Source organism: Simochromis diagramma, unplaced genomic scaffold, assembly GCF_900408965.1.
Source record: "Simochromis diagramma unplaced genomic scaffold, fSimDia1.1 OVJJ01000483.1, whole genome shotgun sequence".
Taxonomy (NCBI): Eukaryota; Metazoa; Chordata; class Actinopteri; order Cichliformes; family Cichlidae; genus Simochromis; species Simochromis diagramma.
This window is the reverse complement of record NW_024386835.1, coordinates 7,213,451-7,234,144: the sequence shown is the minus strand read 5'-3', so window position 1 is coordinate 7,234,144 and position 20,694 is coordinate 7,213,451. Positions and strand designations below refer to the sequence as shown.

Here is a 20,694-nt window from a genome sequence, read left to right as displayed (position 1 = left end):
TCTGCACATAATTGCCAAAAACTAGCCTTTCAGAAAGTCTGTGCACGCATGACTATTTTAGTTATGTCAACAGTCCACACGAAAATATGTGGACTAGCCTCGATGAGCAGTGCTGTATTGAAATGTGCCTGCCTCCTCTCCATAACAATGAGGACATTCAGTATAGTGACTTTTAAATGCCAACTTATATAATCAAGGTCATGTGTGACAGGTGAACCGACTGGACAGGGTATGTTACAGTAGTACACGACTACTTTTTTTGGAAAGCTTCCCAATGATGGTTTTCAGGAAAGACTACCTGTTAACAGTAATGCTGCTCCCCCAAAAAAAAAAAAAAAAAAAAAAAAAAAAAGCTAAAAAAAAGCTTGAGAGGCAATTTATTTTCAGAAGTGCAGGTAAATTCTACCGACTCCAAGGCACAGTTATAAGCATTCATTAGTAAAATAACCTGCATTCATACAAAAATAAGAGACAGTACAACAAAGCTACTGATATACTAGACATACAGTTAACGCCCTCATATAGGGGTTATCTGAATTAAAACAAAAACTGTACACAAAAATAAGAATTTTATTGTCCACACATCCATTCTTTACTCTGCAGCATCTTTTTTCTTCTTTTTCTTTTTCTTTTCAGTCACGGGTGTTTCTGGGGTTTCCTCTGGCTGTGTGTCCATAGCTTCACTTTTTCGCTTCTTTTTCTTTGCAGGAGTCTCAGTTTCCTCAGCTCCATCCTCGGCATCTGGAGCTTCCTCCGACTCTGCTTTTCGTTTCTTTTTCTTCTTGGCTGAAGTCTCTTCTCCATTTTCTCCAGAGGGGGCCTCCTCTGCCTGTGCCTCCGTCTCCTCAGATGCTTGTTTCTTCTTTTTCTTCTTCTTAAGAGTGTTGTCCTCTTCTCCATTCTCCACCTTCAGATAAAAAATAAATAAATAAATTTAAATATCAGAAACACACTTTTCAATGCTTGGAAGCCTGAAAGCCTAATGCCTGTGATACAGCTTTAATGTACGACTCTCTTCAGTGATCAAGCCCATTGATTAGGACCAGCCAATGGTTCGGAGTCTTCTTATATTGCATGCCGTACACTGAGAAGAGACCATGTTTGGGTCCCATCTCAAATCATAACATGCCAAGGCCACAGAAAACACTTACCTCTGCGTCACCGTTAGCTTCTCCATTCTCTCCAAGTTCTTGTAACTTCTTTTCACGCTTCTTACGTTTCTTTTCCTTCTTCTCTAGTTTGCGTTTGATCTCAGCTGCAACATCAGTAGCCTAAGATGAGAGGGGGAGAGAAAAAAAAACCCCACGACAAATTCAGTTAAATCAGGGTAAAACAATGAGATTTTTCCCCAGAGGTCCAGGGGCTGCATCAGGCTCATTAAATCAGCTTTTACCCTCACCGAGATGTCAGGGAAAGATGTCTCATCACTTACAGCATACAGAGATTGAAAGAATCAAAGATACTTTTGAAATGTCTTACAGGAACTTGACTCTCCATTTGTTGGACCTTTGACAAGACATTTAAAAATCAATAATAATAAAAATCTCAAGCTAACCTCTTTGAGAGCTTCTTTCATGACATCCACATTTTTCCGTGGTACATCGCCGGTCTCATAGAAAGACAGCCGCTCTTCTACCTGTTCACGCAGCTTGTCACCAAACACGCTCGTGGGCAACTCTGTAAGAAAGCGAGAAAACTTCAGCTTAATCAACAAGCAGCGGATTACACTTGACTAATCAGCGTCCCTAAAAGACATGCGGCTCTGCTCAGGAGAAAGCTTCTCAACACCAACCCTAAGGCTGAATACTGTTGACGAAAAATATGAGCATCACTGCAATGATGCCACATGTATGTAAGCCGATGCAGGCGTGTGGTGGGTCACTCACCTGAGAAGCAGTCGATACGTGAGGCGATCGTGCACTTGTTTGCCAAATATCTGGAGATGCGGCCTTTGTTTTTGGCAGCGGCACGGCCGATGAAAGTCGAGTGGAAAATGAGGCCGTACTTGGGGGTGTTTCCACGCGTTTTCAGGGCTCTGTGAAAATACAGCTGCTTTCACAATCAGGATGAACGGCAGGTGTGAAATGTTACCTTTTCACAGTCTATTGCTCAAAGTCTACACACAGCAGTTAACCGGACTTGAAATACGCAGGTTTAACATGCAGTTTATCAGGAAGGACAACTACCACTGACATGAGGTTCAGCCACATCCAAATGGCAGTACACACATTAACATATAGAACTGATATGCCAGCAACTTAACAGCTCCCTCTTGTGGACAACATTAAAATATGCACATTGGAAGGCACTTAAAAGAACACGTTTCATACGACTTAACTTTGCAGCTACGTGGACGCTATCGCTAGAATTTAGTTTTAGACACTGTTGATGGTAACTTCAAACATTCTGTACTGTTAGCCAAATTTCTACCTCTGTGCTGTGAGTGGGTGCTCAGACTGTGGGTGTGCATTTGGGCGAGCAGGATCACTCCAGAGGAGACTGGGTCTTCTCCAGTCACCCAGCTCTGCTCCAGCCCAGCCCTGCCATCACTGCAGCCACTTTTTTCCCCAGCAGGGAGGGGGTGCCCCAGTACCTGAACAGGGCCTTCTCTGCTCCCAAGATCTGAACCGTGGATGCTGGATACTTGGCGAGGTTGGTCAGACTGCCGGCGTGGGAGATCAGACGCGCTCCAACCTGGAGATAAGACAATCTGTTATGGTCCCCTTAAGCAAAAAATAAATAAAATCACAATTTTGACACTGGATGCACAACACAGTATGAGGACCATCAGCACTGAATACATTTTTCATCACACTGGCTCAGTGGATTGACAGATTTTGGTATAACATCATTGGTCCGTGTGTCGGGGTTAAAAATAAAACTTCGACTCACCACTTCTCCAATCAAGGCTGCCAGGTTTGGAGCCACTTGGCTCATCTTAGACCGCAGATACTCCTGCAGCTCCAGCCGGTAGGCAGCCAGAGACACGACACGACTCGAAAACCTCTCGATGTTAATCAGGTCAATGGGAGATATATCCATACCTGAAGACCAAACAACCAGAGGATGATCAGCATTATACATTTAGCAGGTGCTGCATTTGTGACATTTTAAACCAGTACATGGCATGAAACGTGAGATTGTTTCTCCCGACAGGATCCGCAGTGAGGATGCATGCCTTCACTACAGGTTTATGAGAGAACTACTCTACCCCCCTGTGTTAGACACCAAGGACACTTGTAGTCCAGAGTGGGCAAAAAAGGGGCACAATGTGGAGTATGTGGATGAACCAGAGTCAAGCTGGCATAAATTAACTTTGGATATGGATGAAATTAACTTTGACCCAAGCAGGATGTGTATTTGTGAAATTATGCAGCACATACTCTGAATGTGTGGTGTACTCACCCATAGAGGAGCGCGATGCATCCAGGATGGCCTGAGCCTTGGCACTGTCCATCACCACCTCCTCTAAACTTTCTAGGTTCTCCTCTGACAACTCCTTCCTGTTTCCAATGAGCTGAGCCAGGCGGCAGTACATCGAGTTGTCGGACACAATTTTGATGAGCTCCGGAAAGTGGTAGCCATACCATTCACTGTAGATAAACAAGAGGGCGTTAAAACTGAGTGCAGGATTTTTGGACTAAGCATTTAAATGCTGCACATTTAAAAAAAAAAAAAAAAAAAAAAAACTACTTTAAAACAAACTCAATAACCAAGGCTTTTATTCTCAAGTACAAAACAGAACTACCCATTAAGATGGCACAAAGTTCAAGACTGCTGGAAAAATATCCCTTTCAAAATTACAGCTTCTCCTCTTTAGATATCCAATTCTATTCACAGAGTCCTGTATCAGTAGGAAAAGCCTAAAGCTTTTAAGACTTGAATGCTAAAGCTGACAATAACTGATGCCTAAATGTTCTAGATGATCTTGCACTGACAGTTTGCACCAGGATATTTCACACCAAAATGAATGCATGCGTCACAACACCCCAAACAGCTACAAGATGCTGAGCTAGTAAATATACACGATGTTCCACCCAACAGTGTTGCCTCACCAGATAACAGCTGGCAGAGCAGAAGTGTTGGGAGTACCTGATGTACCTCCTGTTTCTATACAGTCAGCACTCTGAGGTGTGCTGTCTGTGGTAAGCATTAGGAGGACGCCCCAAAATGTGCGATACCCCGAACTACAAAAAGCCTGATGCAAATCTGTCAACAGAAAAGCCACAAAACTAGAGGTTGACATTAAAAAGAGTGAAAGATTAACAGCATGAAAGGTTAACATGTTCCCTAAACTGTTTAATTTTATGCAAAAAAACAGTTAACCAGTCCTTTTACTGTGTGATGAAAATTTCCTACCGAACACGCATGGAGAAGGTGTTGATGTCTTTGTCCAGCTGATCCAACAGAGCAATGGACTGGATGATCATGTTATCTGCCCTGTTGACATTAAACTTGACTTTAGCTCTGGAGTAGCTGTGGCCAAGACCCAACTGTGCCTTGGAGGCAGCCAGGGCAGTCAGACCTTTCACCAGAGAGTGGAAGTGCAGACGCAAACCTGACGGGACAGGACAGATTGAGAAGGTTTGCTGAGTGTTAAGAAGAACACCAACAGAAAAGTGCAGGTCCAACGGCTGTTCAGATTTTCAGTATGAACCATCACGAGTTTCAGGATCACAAGCTCACATCACAACAGTCCACATTATTTTATAAACCGTATCGTTTTGCATATTTCGAAATAACTCTCAGGTAAACATTCTCACCTCGTGTGATCTCAGCCACCACCCCTCCAGTTTGGATTGAACTGCTAAGTTCTTCTTGTAACGCTGCTCCAATCTTGCCATCAGAAACCCCCAACACTGATTTTTTCTTCCCAGACTGGGGCAGATTGGTCTCTAGGAACAGCTTCAGGTCAGCATGAACTACACCTGCAAGGGATGGAAGAGTTATATCTGTAGACATGTGGTTGAGATGGAAAGCCATCTATAAGCTGCAACACGGACTACTGTGATATTATTATATTAAAGCCCGATAATTTGCCATCTCAGAACAAATTGGATATATAATTAAAGTAGTCTCATTAACAATTATTACAGATAAAAGAACAAATCAAAATCTGTCCGTGTCAAGTCTTTCCTCAGGTGTTCAGGGTTGATATGAAACTGTCAGCACAATAACTCAGTGGATTGACAGATTATAAAACATCATTACAGCTGAGGACTTTTCCACACAAGATTTTTAAAGAGAAAAATGATAATCATACATACCTTCAGAGATGGCGTTCATGTTCTCCAGGGCAGCCTGGGCCGACTTAAAGGGGAAGAAGGCGGCTAAGCTCACCATGCTATTAAACTTTCCGAGGCTCAGCACGCTCGCCTCCACCTGACACGACACAAAAGCACAATTATCAGTGCTCTGCTTAAAGAGCACACAAAACAGATAGTACACAGGAGTTAGGGAAGAGGACGCACCTGGGGCAGCAGCATGCCGATCTCCTCCACTTCTTTGACGGCGAATAGCGCATAGCCCGCCGCGTGCTCGAACAACACGTGCAGCAACACCTAGGGAAGGTGATCGTGCACAATCGAGTTAGACGACAGATGTCAACAGGTAACACTTGCAGCCAGCAAAAACAGGAAGGTGTTTCTAAAACTACGTTCAGATCAAGTGTTTATTAGTCCCCACGTGCTGACCAGCGAGACACAAGCTAACTTCACTTTCGACTAATTCCTAAGCTAAGATTGCAATTTTAGGCATAAATGTGCAGTAGCTTTTTCAAAAGTGTTTTCCTACTTCAGGTTTAGTTACCATTGCTTTGTCGTAACTTTCACACGTAACCACGTTGCAGTCTCGATGAACCCACGTGTCGACCTAGGCCCGCGTATAACGTGCTTGCTATGAGCTAGCTTGTGCTAACACGGCCCCTAGAAAAGTACAATACCTGCTACAGCACTGTCAATATAACAGTGCTTCTGGTACGACTGCGACTAACACAGCTGGACACATCATTAGTCACTTTAAGTCTTTAAAGTAAGATATTTTTCCAGCTAATGTCAGCACTAGCGGAACTGCTCCCCAAATGTCGGAGGGCCTTTAGCTCGACAGAAGTGAACTAAATCTAACTAGACATTTGTACTCTTAAAACGCAAGTAACTGCAAAGAAACTTAAAGTGTATAGTTTAACGAACAATTTGCAGTCATGCCAAAATATCCAACCCCGCTCAGCTTACCATGATTGGAAAATCTCCGCGGCAGCACGCAGTTCGTGTCTACTAGGCTGCTTCACCTCAGCAAAAAGACTGCGTCCACGCGTTTCAGCAAACTGCAGCACCGCCCCAAATCCCGCGGTAGCAGCTCTGACATCGCGAGACCCGACCGAGAAAGCTTCAATTTGCTTCCTTTCCCCAATTTCCTATGCTGAAGAAACAAATATTAAAATATAAGGTTCTAAATATCTATAGCCAGGGACTGTAGTTTAAAAAAAATACAGACTACCACAATTGATTCCAAATCTTACAATTAATATGCGATTTTGAAGTCCAGGCGTTCAGTTTTAATTAGAAGCGCTTAACAAAAGCATTACATTAGCTGTTTAGGAGTTACAGCAATTTTTTATACAGTGTCCCCCCGGGTTAAAAACTAACTGCACAAAGTAGCATCATTTTAAATAAGATTTATTTATTTTTAATTGAAGGAAAATCCTATCCTGAAGTCTGTGAACCATAAATATCACCAAATGCTTTTTTCTTCCTTGAGATGCTCTGTTATGCTGGCACTCTTGCCACTTTGGTTGCTGCTTGTGTGTGGGTCTTTCTGGATTCAGGTTTGTGTTTAATTACTTAAGAAATGCTATATTAGGTTGGGATCGGATAAATAGGCAATTGAAGAATGTCCCATTTCATTGCCATGGCTCACCGGCAGAGATGGGCAACGCGTTACTTGTAACGCGTTACTGTAATCCGATTACTTTTTTCAAGTAACGAGTAAAGTAGGGGATTACAATTGCAAAAAACGGTAATTAGATTACCGTTACTTTCCCGTAGGAACAGTGGCGTGTCTAGACAATTTTTGTGGGGGGGGCAGGTAGGGGCACAGATCTGGAGAAGGGTGGCAGATGTAATTGGCAGATAATGTTTAAAAAAAATTCTACCAACCGTTAAGCATAATTCAATAACCCTATAAACCTAACAACCGAATGCACTTTTAACTCTTATTAGAATGAGATTTTAACCACTACGGTGCAAAGTTTTTAGATACTGCGTTGATAAAGTTCAAGAGATACAATCAGTCAGTGTTTATTCAGCATTCAAGGACATCAATATTTGCATAGTATTTTTACTGACATGTAGTGCACATATGTTTTAGGCAAAAACATTTTTGAATATTAAAATACGAACATTTGTAACAAACAATTGACAAATTAGCCAATTCCAATGTAAAACTTTATGTGCCTGTTAAAAAAAAGAAGATAATCTTCTCACAAACTGGTGTTTGATTTTGAAACAGGAAAAAAGTGGGGAAACAAATGAAAAGACTAACATTTGAATAAAACCTGAAAGCAAGTAAATACTTTCTATGCTGCCTTATGGTAAACTTTGGTAATATTGATGTATAAAGAACAACACTGGCTGATGATGAAATACAGTCTGCTGGCATGGTGACACTGCCAGTATTAACCTGCAGGACTGGACTGGGACAAAAAATTGGGCATTTTGACTAGAGACCGGCCCACCAGGTATTAAAGCCATAAAGACTTTGACTGAAAACAAACCCTGTTGTGACAGTGATGTACAGTCTTGTTGGTATATGTATGATTTCTATACATTTTACGTCAGATAAAAACTTTGGTTGTAAGATTTAGATAATTATTTAATAAAAGCTAGATATTTTAAATGAGAATAAGAAAGAAAAGTATTTCTTTGTGCCCCCCTCTCCCTGTTAATGCCCTACCTGCCCCCTGGCAAAACTTTGCTAGACCCGCCCCTGCACAGTTACCAGCTGTCAGCTACTTAGAAAAGGATCCTGGTGTTATTTGTCTCTCAGAAACAGTTCATAACTTCCCTTCAACTCATTCATGTCACCTAAAAGGTAAACCTGTTTCTCCATCACCTGTTCAGCTCTGATGATCCAGTAAGGACATCTCATGGTTTCATCTTCATGTTTCCCTCTCACCACATATCCAAACCGACATCATGACCAGCAGCTTTACAGCTGTGGCTCCAGCAAACATCAGCTGATATTAGAAATTAATATTAAATAAATTCTAACAACAGCTGATCAAGCTTAAACGTGCAGCTGTTGTTTAGCGCGACATCTGCTGGTTTCCTCTTTCTGGCGCAAAGTGAGCGATAAACAAACAAGAGAGAAAAGCCGATCAGCTGATCATTGATCAGTTTCATGATTGAAGTAGCAACAGGAGAGGCAGGGGAGAGAATGAGAAAAGAAGAGGCAGCTGTGCAGCGTAACGACAGAATAAATCCAGCTTTGTGTCTTTTTTTCATTATAGCGAAAGTACGGGACAAACTGCGTCTCTTCTCAGCTCAATACGAAACCCGTAATATTTTCTCTGAATGAGGGACCATTCCATTTTTTTTAAGGAGCCGTTGGCAACTCTACTAACTAACCTTATGAATAAAGTAAAGTTCACTATCAGTAACATCATAGCACCCACCCAGCTGTACTGTATAAAAACTCCATCAAGCTGGCTAGAACGCAGTACGAGTTATTGTAACTGACGGTAAAAAGTCAGCACATCGAAAACAAACTCCACCTAAACTTGGTTTATATCTGACCCAGATAGACTGCAGGTCATAACTTCTTACCTGAAGTTCAGTTCACCTGACACTCGGATCGGCGGCTGCCTCGGGTCTCTCCTCCTGCCTCCCCTTCCCTCATCCACCTGCTGGCCTCTGTGGAAGCCCCGCCATAGCCACCACCAAACAACTGAGTTATTTTTACACATCGACCTGCATCTGGCCAATCCACCACCTCTCATTGTTCATGCGATTACAAAAAAAATAAAAAATAAGTCACCGGGCATATGCCCGGTATGCCCGATGGCCAGTCCAGCTATGTTAACCTGCAACCAAATCTGCAGCTCCATACAGCAATGTTACGACTTAGATTATATCTTATAACTCATAACTCTTATGTTAGCTGCCCTCAGTAGCATACTGTCTGATATATTCCACGGCTGCAATAATTCTTTAAGTGTTATTTTTTCCTTGGTATTCTAATTTCACCGAAGTTTACTAAACTCAACAAACTTAATATTACTTACCGGGACATTTATTCTGTCCTCATTTTCTTTCACCGAAAAATTGTTTCCTGTAGTGCCGTCTTTCGTGCTTGGCTCTCCTACCTTTGCTAACGTGATAACGCAGAAGCCGATGCTCCATTCACTTACACTCGGATATCTGAGCTTCACCGTGAAAACATAATCGTACATTTGATATTTGATTGAATTTTATTGTTTTGCCTTTGGGGTGGCACCTGGGGTGGCCAGTCTGGTTGGGGGGTGGCCTGTGCCCCCCCCCAGGCCACCCCGCTGGACACGCCACTGCGTAGGAACGCTGCGTTACTAAAACCTTGATTTTTTTTTTGCGAGAATGTCTCATGACAGTGACGTAAGCAAGTGCGACGTTCGTGACAACAGCTGTCTGCAGATCAACAGTGGATCATATATCGAGTGCGGGAGAGAGTATGAGCGTGCAGCGTTTAAAGCGTGGAAGTACTGACCTTACTTTAAGTTTGATTCCAGAAAAAGTGACAAAAACATTAGCGTCTGTTGTGCGTGGGAAGAAAACTTCTTTTTACAGCGAAAAAAAACCCCTAAACTTCCAAGCAAGCACCGAGTGCGCAACGACGTAATGGGAAACTTACAGAAAACTCCCGGATTCTTCCACTGACCGCTGCGGCACACCTGCACCAGGGTAAACCTCCGCCTACCCTACTCCTGCTTTACAGGTGAAAATAGAGCAAAAGGACCGCTAGTCTTTGATTTTATTTATTTTCTGCTGTGTTTTACTTCCATCTATTTGAAAGAGTGAGTGTAAACACACACACAAAAAATTATGTGCTGGAATGTGCAGAAATTAGGTTTAAATATTAAACAAATTTCTTCCAGTCAGAGAATGTTGCATATAATTAAATTTTTGCTTGATGCATAAAGTTAAAAGATTAAAACTAATAAAACAAGTTTTAAAAAGGGACCTTTCCATTTGATTACATTTTGTATGATGGATTATGTAGAAAAAGTAGAATTGGGCTGAAAGATCTATCGCTTTATCACCTATTCAGGTTGTAAATCATGTTTTTAAAAAGTAACTAAGTAACTAAGTAATTACGTTTGAAAATAAGTAATCAGTAGGGTAACGGGATTACTTTTTGGGGGAAGTAATCAGTAATTAGTTACTGATTACTTTTTTCAAGTAACTTGACCAACACTGCTCACTGGTTGCTTTTGCATTATCCCTTGGGTCATTATATATTTGCACTGTGAAGTGCTGACTAATCAGTTTTGGAGTATTTGGCTGAATATGAACAGAATACCACCCTGTGCACTACAGAATTACGTCTTTAATAATCATTAGGTATTTCTCTCCATATTTTTCTCTTCTTGTCATTGTGCTATAATTAGTCAACATTTACAACACTTACTCAACTTTGCAGGTTTTTTTATATGTTTAATGGCATTGTTCCTGAGTGTACCTAGTGGTTTGCACCTTATTTTTATCCATGAACAGCTCTCTTGATCGTAGACTTGTTACAATGACATGGTTACCAAATCTAACCAAGTCAAGTGTTTTTGTGAATGTTTTTTTAACTCCTTCAGTTGCATCAACACCTCTTATTGAGATTAACTGTCAAAAGCACTTGAATTAACGCCAAATGTTTCCAGCTGCTTTATTTGTTATGAAACAAGGGAGCAGAAAATTGCTTGTTAGGGACCTGTCCAGTTACCTTTGATCCTTTGAAAATGGGGGACTTTAGATATCAATGACTGTAATTCCTAAAAAGTTAATGCAATGCACCCCCTGAATTTCCTAGTCCCCCCACAGTGTGCCCCCCACCTCAATTCTGGGAGAGTGAGTCTTAAGCTGTTCTCTTAATCATTAGTGATGGTTGGAATCAATCAATCAATCAATCAAGAGTAAAAACATGGCACTGGAAGTGAGATTTTCCCCTTTTAAAGGGAAAATCCCAAATTCAGTACCCAGTGAGTGATGTCTTGAAACATTTGCTGTGGTTTTTGATTCTGTACGCCAAAGTTTAAAATGTAGATTTGAAAATATACAGCATGGTTTATTTTAAACTGTTTATACAAGCAGGTGGCAAGATGGCGTCCTAGCGTGAACACCCATCTCGCTGTGCTCCGGTGAGGTCCCTCGATTATCCGTCTAAAATACGTGTTCACCTGGTGAAATGTTACAAATGTGCGTGGGAGTAACTCTATAATGAGTCTGGACGACTATTTTTCTAAAATGCCTAACGTCAGGTCTAAGAAAAAGACAGCTCCGGTTGTGCAAGCTAGCGACATTGTGGGTCCTATGGCGGCTGAGCCTGAAGAAGCTAACGCCAGCGACACAGAAATCTCCGCTGACGCTGAGGAAACTGGGAGTGATATCGACCCGAATATCCTTGCGGCTCTGAGTAAGATAACTGACAGCATTACAACTTTGTTGGATGTTAAAGTTGATACTGTGCTGGCCGCAATCCGTGAACAGACGTCTCGGATCCAGGCTCTGGCGACACGGGTGGGAGACGCCGAGATACGGATTTCAGGCGTGGAAGACACGGCAGGTGTATTGCAGGCGAAAGTGGCTCGACTCGAAAAACAAGTAACTGACATGGCAGACCACATGGATGATTTAGAGAACCGCAGCCGCAGAGGTAATCTTCGCCTGGTCGGGCTTCCCGAGGGCACGGAGGGAAATGATGTTGTCGCCTTCGTGGAGTCATGGCTCCCCTCCTATCTCGAGCTCACAACTAAAAATGGGAAGATCAAACTAGACCGCGCTCACCGCTCTCTAGCACCGAGGCCGGGCCCCAGCCAGCGCGCCAGACCCATCATTATGAAGCTTCACAACTTTGCTGATAAACAACGTGTGATGGCCGCAGCTCGGCGCCTGGCTACGCAGCCGAACCAACCAACAGGTCAGATCAAAGTCTCCTTCTTTAATGATTATTCAGCGGCGGTAGCCAAGAAACGCAAGGCTTTCGACGAGGTGAAAAGCTGCCTGAGGAAGAAGAATGTGGATTATGCGCTTCTCTACCCCGCCACACTGAGGCTGTTTGCCAACGGCAAGGAGAAGAGATTTAACACACCGGAGGCAGCTGCGTCCTACGCGGACTCGCTGCCCTGAATCCCCGTAACCACCGGAGTACTCCTTTTCTTCACACTATGCCTTATGAACCGGTGTGAGTACTTGCCGAATCTAGGCGTATGTGACTCTTTTTTTTTTTCGTCCTCGCTGCTTATAAGCGACCAGGTGAAATCTTCCACCCCATCGGGCACCGAACGGACTGTGTTTTCGTCTATGGGTAGGCGTGAGTTACGTGCGTGCATTGCCCTTCGGCTTTCCCGACGGGCAGGAGGAGATTGGTTTTTCCCTACATGTTTAGTAGGGCTGTTGCCAAATCAATGTTCCGTCACACAGCTCTTTCTTGCCTTTTTTTTTTTTTTTTTTTTTTTTTGCTGTTTTATTTTCAACCAGGGTGTGGTGAACCCTTTGGCTCAATATGCTTTGTATGATACATGAATAAGTCTAATAATGAGTAGGCTGCGAATATGTACGAGGGGTTCACAGCCCTATTAAGAGGAGGAAGATATTTACTTGTCTAAGAAAGGACGGTGTAGATGTTGCTATGTTACAAGAGACACATCTTGATAATAATGAGCACTTGAAGTTGCAACAAGGATTATATGGACAAGTGGTTTTTTTCATCCTTCACTACAAGAAGTAGAGGAGTGGCAGTGTTGATTAGGAAAAATGTACCTTTTGTAGTAACTGATTGCGTTAAGGATCTGAAGGGCCGCTACGTGATAGTCAAAGGGATTTTGCAAGGCCAAAATATTTTGTTACTGAATGTTTATTTTCCACCTGCCCACCCGACTACCTTTCTTACCAAAATGTTTCTGGAATTAGCCCCATTTCTTCCTAACTCTACCGTTATTATTGGTGGTGATTTCAACTTAATGTTAAATCCGCTTATGGACAGATTTCCACATAGCATTGCAACTCCCTCTCCTCAGGCCAAAGCGCTTCACGCTCTATGCGACGAGTTTGGACTTGTTGATGCTTGGAGATATACTCACCCCTCCGATAAGCAATACACATTTTTTTTCGGCTCCGCATAGGTCCCAAACTAGAATTGATTACTTTTTTCTCCCGAAAACTGACTTGGGTTCAGTAGTATCGTGCGACATAACAAGTATAATCATCTCAGATCACGCTAGAGTAATCATGGATCTCGATCGCTGCGCTTCATAGGTCCCGTCACTGGAGGCTTAATACCATTATTCTTAAGGATGAGGAATTTACCTCTCACTTCTCTGCCGAATTTAAAGCGTTTTTGGATATCAACACCCCCTCAGCTAGTACTGCCTCTGTTTTGTGGGAAACATGCAAAGCTTATGCGAGGGGCCTAATTATTTCGTATTCTGCGACAAAGAAGCGACAACGGATGGAGGAACAAAAATCTTTAGAGAGCGAATTGATGGATAAGGAGAAAACATATATTGCCTCCCCATCACCACCATTATGGCAAGAAATAACTGCACTCAGGTCAGCGCTGAATTGCCTTCTTACCAGAGATGCAGAGAAGAAACTTAAATACACCAGACAGAGGTTCTACGAGCATGGAGATAAGGCCGGTAAATGTCTGGCGTACTATGTTAAGAAGCGCGCAGAATCTAATACCATTGCAGCGATATCTGATGAAGGTGGCCACAAGATATATGAAAACAAACTGATAAACGACTGTGTTAAGAAGTTCTACAAAGCCTTGTACTCTTCTCAACAAGTCCCGGAGGGGGAGCAGCTGATGCATAATTTCTTTACCCAATTCGACTTACCAAATTTGTCAGAGGAACAGAAGACTGCCCTTAATAGCCCTATAACTAAGACCGAAGTGATTAAGGCTATTAAATCACTACGAAGTGGAAAGTCACCAGGGCCTGACGGCTTCTGTTGTGAATTTTATAAACAGTTTCGGGATATTATTGTGGAACCGCTTCTTGATATGTTCAACCACTCCTTCATTATGGGTGAATTCCCGCAGACACTGAAGGAAGCCAACATTTCCCTAATTCTAAAGAAAGGGAAGTGTCCTGATTTGTGCGGATCCTATAGACCTATAGCCCTCTTGAATGTGGATAGGAAACTGCTTTCTAAAATTCTGGCCTCCCGCTTAGAAAATTTTTTACCTGTGCTGATAAGGGAGGACCAGACAGGCTTTATAAAGGGTCGAAACTCAGCCACCAATGTTAGACGCTTACTGAACGCTATTGTAGCTTTCAAGCAAAAATCTATTGACGGCCTGGTGCTTTCTCTCGATGCGGAGAAAGCATTTGACAGAATTGAGTGGTCTTATTTGTTGTATACTCTAGGCAAATTCGGCTTAGGGGAGAATTTTATAAAATGGGTCAAAGTTATCTACAATAATCCACAGGCAGCAGTCCTGACTAATGGACTTAGGTCTGATTACTTCAACACTCATAGGGGAGTTATGCAGGGCTGCCCCTTATCGCCCCTTCTATTCGCTCTGGCCATAGAGCCTCTTGCTGAGGCCATAAGGGCGACACCCACAATACGTAGTTTAGAGATTGGACAGCTGTGTCATAAAATAACCTTATACGCGGACGACATCTTGATTCTTTTGACTAACCCTGTAACATCCGTACCCAGTCTCATTGAGGTGATTGACAGGTTTAGCCGTTTCTCTGGTTATAGAATCAATTTGGCTAAGTCAGAGGCCATGCCTCTCGGTACTCTTTTCACAATGCCGGCTACTGTTCCTTCTTTTCCTTTTAAATGGTCTCCTAATGGATTTGTGTATTTGGGGATCTTTATTACCCCGTCTCTTGACCAATTGTACAAAGCCAACTTCACACCCTATTTGGCAAACTCAAACAGGACCTAGAGCGGTGGGCGTCACTTCCTGTCTCCTGGCTAGGACGCATTGCCCTGATCAAAATGAATGTGCTGCCCAGGCTATTGTATCCTATCCAAATGATCCCCGTCTTGTTCTCTAAGAGAGTACTGAAGGACATAAATGGTTGGCTTACCTCTTTCATCTGGAACAAGCGCAGACCCAGGCTCAAGATGGCAGTGTTGCATCTGCCAAGCTCCAGGGGCGGCTTGGATCTACCTAATATTAGATTGTATCAGCTTTCTGCCCATTTAAGATTTGTGAGCGACTGGGTTAGGGGTAAAACCTCAATCTGGTCGGATATTGAGACAGCTCTGTCACAATGCAAACTGAGCGATCTATTATTTTGTAATGATTTTAACGGAATTAAGGCCCTTTGTACAAATCCTGTAACAATCAACACCCTAAAAGCGTGGCGAATTGTCCGCCGTCTTGAGGGAAGATCGAGAATAACATCAACCTTTACCCCTATAATGAATAACTCTGCTTTCCCTCCGGGTTCCTCGGACCCCGGCTTTCAACGATGGTCTGATAAGAATATTAAGTCTCTTGGTGACCTTTTCTCGGGTGGTGAACTCATGTCGTTTGAACAACTTACCAACAGTTACGGCTTGCCTAGACAGGATTTCTTTCGTTTTTTGCAAATACGACACTATATCACTCACAGTACAACCCTTGCTGAGCACCCTGAAGTATCTGATGTTGAGAAAATTTTGTTTAGGCAGCAGCTGAAGGTGTCTCTGAGTTCATTTTACCATGTGCTTAATGCTTTGACTACCACTGATGCGCAGGGGATTAGAGGTGTGTGGGAGAGGGAACTGTCGGTAACCATAGATGAAGATAAGTGGGATACCGTTTGGTCTCTCGCAAAAAGGATTTCAATTTGTACTCGGACAAGAGCAATCCAACTTAAGATTTTACACAGATTACACGTATCCCCTCACCGCAGGCACCTCTTCAACCGCTCTCTTTCCCCTGTGTGTCTTAAGTGCAAAACTGATGTAGGGACTTTAACTCACTGTTTTTTGGTCCTGTTACAAGCTTCAAGAATATTGGGCTGACATTACAGGTGAACTGGGGAAAATCTTCCACGTTGATATAGAGATGGATCCTTTATCCCTGATTCTAGGTCTTCCAAGTGACCGCCTGAAAGCGGCGGCCAACAAAAGATTGTATAACACTCTAACATTTGCAGCCAGGAAAAATATCCTCTTACAATGGATCAACGATAGGACTCCCACTGTCTGTGGCTGGCGCAAAATAATTTTTGAACTGATTCCTCTGGAATACCTCACACACGTTATACACCACAGTGTGGGTCAGTTCTACGGGATGTGGCACCCCTTTTTGGACTATATTGGACCGGACCTTTCCGCTATCTTATTCAAAGGACTACTACGCACGTGATCATCACCCGGGCGCTGTAAGACTGACTCACCACCTCTTGTATGTTATATTTTGTATTTTGTATCTTGTATTATGCCTTATTTAAGAGCTGTTGTGTACGTTTTGTGTTTGTACTGTTTTGTTGTTCTGTGTCTAATGTCGAGACACTGTCTTGTTAAAGGAAAATCTGCAATAAAAACAATGATGAAAAAAAAAAAAAACTGTTTATACATATTCTTTACTAGTATTATAATATAAAGGTTATACAATTTCCATAATTTATCCCGAAGACTCTAAATCTCTAAATGTTACTTTAAAATACATACTCTAGGTGTTAGAAAAATGTAAGAGTCATAGTGTGTGTCATAGTGCTGGTGTTATATAAAGTGCTAGAGAAGGCATACAGAGCTTCATCTATGCATCTAAAATGTAATAAACCACACAGAACAATAGCAATGCCTGTAATAAACACTCTTGCTGAGTATTCTGACAACAAAATAAAAATAAATTGCAGTAACATTTCGCCATCGTGCAGGAAATAAGTCATGAGGTTTCCAAGGCACAGATGCATGTGGTTCTGTATGTGCACAAACACAAATTAGTAGCAGGTCATAAATGTCAGAATGTGTTAGATAATTACTTGGAGCCAAGGATATATGACTGACTTCTTTGAATAGACTGTCGAAATTGTTTCTATATTTAACTCAGTGCCTCAAACGAAAGTCACGTAAAAATTGAGCTTTACTTCTCAGTTTGCAGTTTGTCTTTTGTAGGATGTGTTATATACATACATGAGTTAATTCTACTTCCTGAAATGAGTAAAAATAAATGATTAAATGACTACTTAGATTTTTTTTAAAACTTTGCACAGTATACATTCATCTTATAATTTATACATACCAGTGAAGATTAGGTGAGCATACTAACCTAATAAATAAAAAAAAAAAAAAAAAAAAAAAATGAGCCAACCGTTCCTGAGCAATATTTGTGTTTCCAGGACTATGCTTGAAGGAGCTTGTTGAGGAGCGGATGTGAGGGAGGACAGTAAAAAGCTTAGGGATCAGGAGAGGGCTTGATATAAAGGCTGACAGCGACAAGCTGACACTCAGACCACTGGAGCTCTGCTCATTTTAAAGCACACTTCCTCAAGCAACTAACCAACGCTGACACAACACGTGAGTAACTCATGGCTTCTTGTGCTCCTGTCTCTCTCTGCCTCTAGGTCTTTCTCGTTTGTCTTTCTCTTTGATGTTCTGTTTTCATCTACTCACATTTGTGCACAGACCTGTCTTGCTGGTTGTAAATATGACTCCAACCTCTTATCTATCTCTTATCTATCTTGCTTCTGGAGGAGTTTGTTGTTCTACCCCAACCCCCCCCCCCCCCCCCAGTCTTCTCCCTCCCTATCTCTACTGTATTTCCCAAAATCTGTATTACATAAGCATGAGATTCCTTGTGTTTCTTTGTCCGCTCTTGGTTACGTGCTGCATGTCATGTCAGATGTCGACCACAGCAAAATAGAGCCCCTTGGCCACCTTCAGACTGTATTGTGTGTGAACTTTCTGCTCTGTATATACCAATGTGTATGTTTCTAAGGGACAGAGAAAATTGAGCATGCGTGGAGCAGTTGCTGGTTGTGTGGTGCTGGTGTGCCTGATGGCGCTGCTGGTTCAGAGGACGGAGGGACACATCACGTTCTTTAGCCCAAAAGAGTTGATGCTGATGAAGGTAAGCAGCATGTGTGCACAGCTGGGGCTAAACTAGAGCTGAAAGAATTGGTCAATCCAGACCACAAAATCAGTCATGATTTTCAGTCATGAATCAGCCGTTTAGCTCATTGGTGTATGATCCCAAACTTTTCTGAAGGTTAGGATTAGTTCCTTTTACATACTGGTAAACTGATTACTACTGTTCCTGAAAAACCAAAAGGCTCTGTGAAATAACTGAAAATATTGTGGAATATTGCCTACAGACTTTTTAATGTAGCAAATAAAGAATTGGCCTATTAAGTTTTTGTTGTTGTTTTTTTCCCTAGCAAATAACAGAGTAAGTACAGTCTATTTGTGTAATGCTTTTTAGTGACAAGAGTCACAAAGGATGAACAACATTTAAAAGTTAAAATTAAAATCAATGGAGAAGCATATTAAAACAGAATAAAAATAGATAAAAGCATAAATAACTAAAGAAAGTCAACAAAAGGCCTCACTAAACAGAAAAGTTTTTACCTGTTTTAAAGGACTCCACAGAGTTGGGTAAACAGAGCTGGAGTGGTAAACTCTTCAAGAGCTTTAGTGCCACAGGCTGAAAGGCTGTGTCTCTTCCTAGTCTTTAGTCTAGTATGGGGACCAACTGGTAGAGCTTGTGAGTGAAGACAGCAAGCAGAAGGGCGTTTAACAAGAAGTTGCATGTAAGTGTGGGAATTTTAAAACAAATTCTCGACTCAACTGGAAGCCAACATAAAGAGAATAAAATTCGGGTAATTTATCTAACCCGGTAAATAAGGTGTTACAATAATCTAGGTGTGGTGACACAAATGCATGAACAATTTTCTCTAGTTCAAAGGTGTGGACCATACTTTGCGATTTAGAAATGCTCCTTAAGTGAAAGTAACAGGAATGTGAGATAGATTTTATGTGTGACTCAAAGTCTGAGGAGTCGAATGTTACACCATGATAACGAACACTGGTCTTCGCAGATGAGCGAAAGGAAGCAATCACTTGACTGATTCTTGAATGTATTTCAAGAAGAGCCATAATCATGGCCTCAGTCTTGTTAGTTTAAAACAAGGCAATTACCAAAGCCAGTGACTAATCTGTGATGAACAGTCAGCTAGGGTGGACATCTGAATATCATTAGCATAGAAATGAATTCCAGAAAAAAATTGAATCAAAGATCGATGCATGCTAAAGGAAGGATGGAAAAGGAAAATAATCATGGATCCAGGATTGCACCTTGTGGAACCTCACACGGTAGAGAAACAGTCCAAGTGGAGAATTTGCTCACTCACTGAGCTTATGTATAGTTTATGGCATCACTTTACTGCATTTTGACTGTCATTTTTCACTCTTCTCTAGAATTTTTCAGTTTTGTAGTTCTTGACCCTCAGGAAAGATATAAAACAAAATTTAGATTGAAATGAACTGCGATTTGTTTCACAAGATGAATAAAGGTTATTTTAAACTGTGACTTAAAGACAGAAGACAAAGCTTCTTAAGAAATTAAAAAGAGCAGCTTGTCTCATTTTGTTCATCTATGCGTGCATGTGTCCGTGCTGCAGGAGCGAGAAGGGAGAAAGGACATGGAGCCTCGATCAGAGGATGGCCAGTTTGAAGAAGTCACCGTCCAACAGGTTCCTCAGACAGAACGTGGTGGAAATCCTGTGAGCGCTTGCGCACACAGACAAACAAATTGCCTTCACAACTAGTGTAATATTTTCAATCCAGTCACAGTTAAAACACTTTTTTAATTCAACATAAGGCATTATTTTTATGTTTTATTTAACCTTTATTTATACGGGTAGTCCAATTGAGACTCAGTGTCTCATTTATAAGCGAGACCTGTTTCAGACATTAACACTTATGTGTGCATATTCTGCCCAGGAGAAGACCGTGGAGATTTCTGTCCGTCTTTCACCAAAACAGCTGGATCACGTGACTCCAGTGCTCGAAGAGATCATCCATGAAATAACCCAGGAGCGTCAGAAAGGTATTTGATTGGTGCAAGATAATTGGTGATAAGTCACATTTTTGAAAAAGCCACAATATGATCTTATCTAAAGAACCTTAATACATGCATGCAAATCTTTGTTAATCATAATGTTCTCTCACTGTCTGTCTCTGCAGCAAAGTAACAAGGCTGATAGCATGAGGGAATGAACGCTGTATAAATTCTTCGAAAAGCACAGAATGATTGTGTCTTACTGAATTAATCAATAAAGGGAAGTGATTGTGTCACTCATTCTAGTTTGCGCTGTAATTTCTGTGAAAGCATGTTGGCTTGTTGGCCACAGGGTGTCAGACTCTTTCCCAGGAGAAACTGATTTCTCTCAAACCTCAAGGAAATTCATAACCCTTTATAGCATGACGGTTACACAGACGTAATGCATATTCTGAAAAATCATTCAAGCTATTTAGCAATGATCCCAAGGGACACAGA

The 20,694-nt window shown here is 41.8% G+C and overlaps 2 protein-coding genes and 3 non-coding genes across 7 annotated transcripts; 1 reads left to right on the top strand and 4 right to left on the bottom strand.

Moving 5' to 3' along the window:
- Positions 1 to 360: 360 nt before the first annotated feature.
- nop56 (NOP56 ribonucleoprotein homolog) lies at positions 361 to 6,358 on the bottom strand. The gene is made up of 12 exons (XM_040029099.1): positions 6,231 to 6,358; positions 5,472 to 5,561; positions 5,268 to 5,382; positions 4,764 to 4,928; positions 4,360 to 4,558; positions 3,406 to 3,593; positions 2,893 to 3,044; positions 2,594 to 2,694; positions 1,887 to 2,035; positions 1,556 to 1,677; positions 1,152 to 1,271; positions 361 to 907 (listed from the first exon to the last, which is right to left on the bottom strand). Exons 1-12 carry the CDS (start codon positions 6,231 to 6,233, stop codon positions 593 to 595), a joined length of 1,719 nt encoding a protein of 572 aa, XP_039885033.1. The 5' UTR covers positions 6,234 to 6,358; the 3' UTR covers positions 361 to 592.
- Positions 1,366 to 1,433, bottom strand: LOC120731964. Its single transcript, XR_005695456.1, has one exon. It is a non-coding gene; the product is annotated as a small nucleolar RNA SNORD57 (small nucleolar RNA).
- On the bottom strand, positions 3,139 to 3,257 carry LOC120731966. The gene has a single exon (XR_005695458.1). It is a non-coding gene; the product is annotated as a small nucleolar RNA SNORA26 (small nucleolar RNA).
- LOC120731965 lies at positions 4,027 to 4,162 on the bottom strand. The gene has a single exon (XR_005695457.1). It is a non-coding gene; the product is annotated as a small nucleolar RNA SNORA51 (small nucleolar RNA).
- mlnl (motilin-like) lies at positions 5,502 to 20,497 on the top strand. Of its 3 annotated transcripts, none has more exons than XM_040029117.1 (6): positions 5,502 to 5,610; positions 17,537 to 17,714; positions 18,142 to 18,267; positions 19,817 to 19,918; positions 20,139 to 20,244; positions 20,382 to 20,497. In XM_040029117.1, the coding sequence occupies exons 3-6, from the start codon at positions 18,154 to 18,156 to the stop codon at positions 20,387 to 20,389; spliced, it is 330 nt and encodes a 109-aa protein (XP_039885051.1). In that variant the 5' UTR covers positions 5,502 to 5,610; positions 17,537 to 17,714; positions 18,142 to 18,153; the 3' UTR covers positions 20,390 to 20,497. The 3 variants fall into 3 exon arrangements, with proteins under 3 accessions (XP_039885051.1, XP_039885049.1, XP_039885050.1); XM_040029115.1 differs by having other exon boundaries at positions 18,136 to 18,267; XM_040029116.1 differs by lacking the exon at positions 5,502 to 5,610 and adding an exon at positions 11,343 to 11,377 and having other exon boundaries at positions 18,136 to 18,267.
- Positions 20,498 to 20,694: the final 197 nt, after the last annotated feature.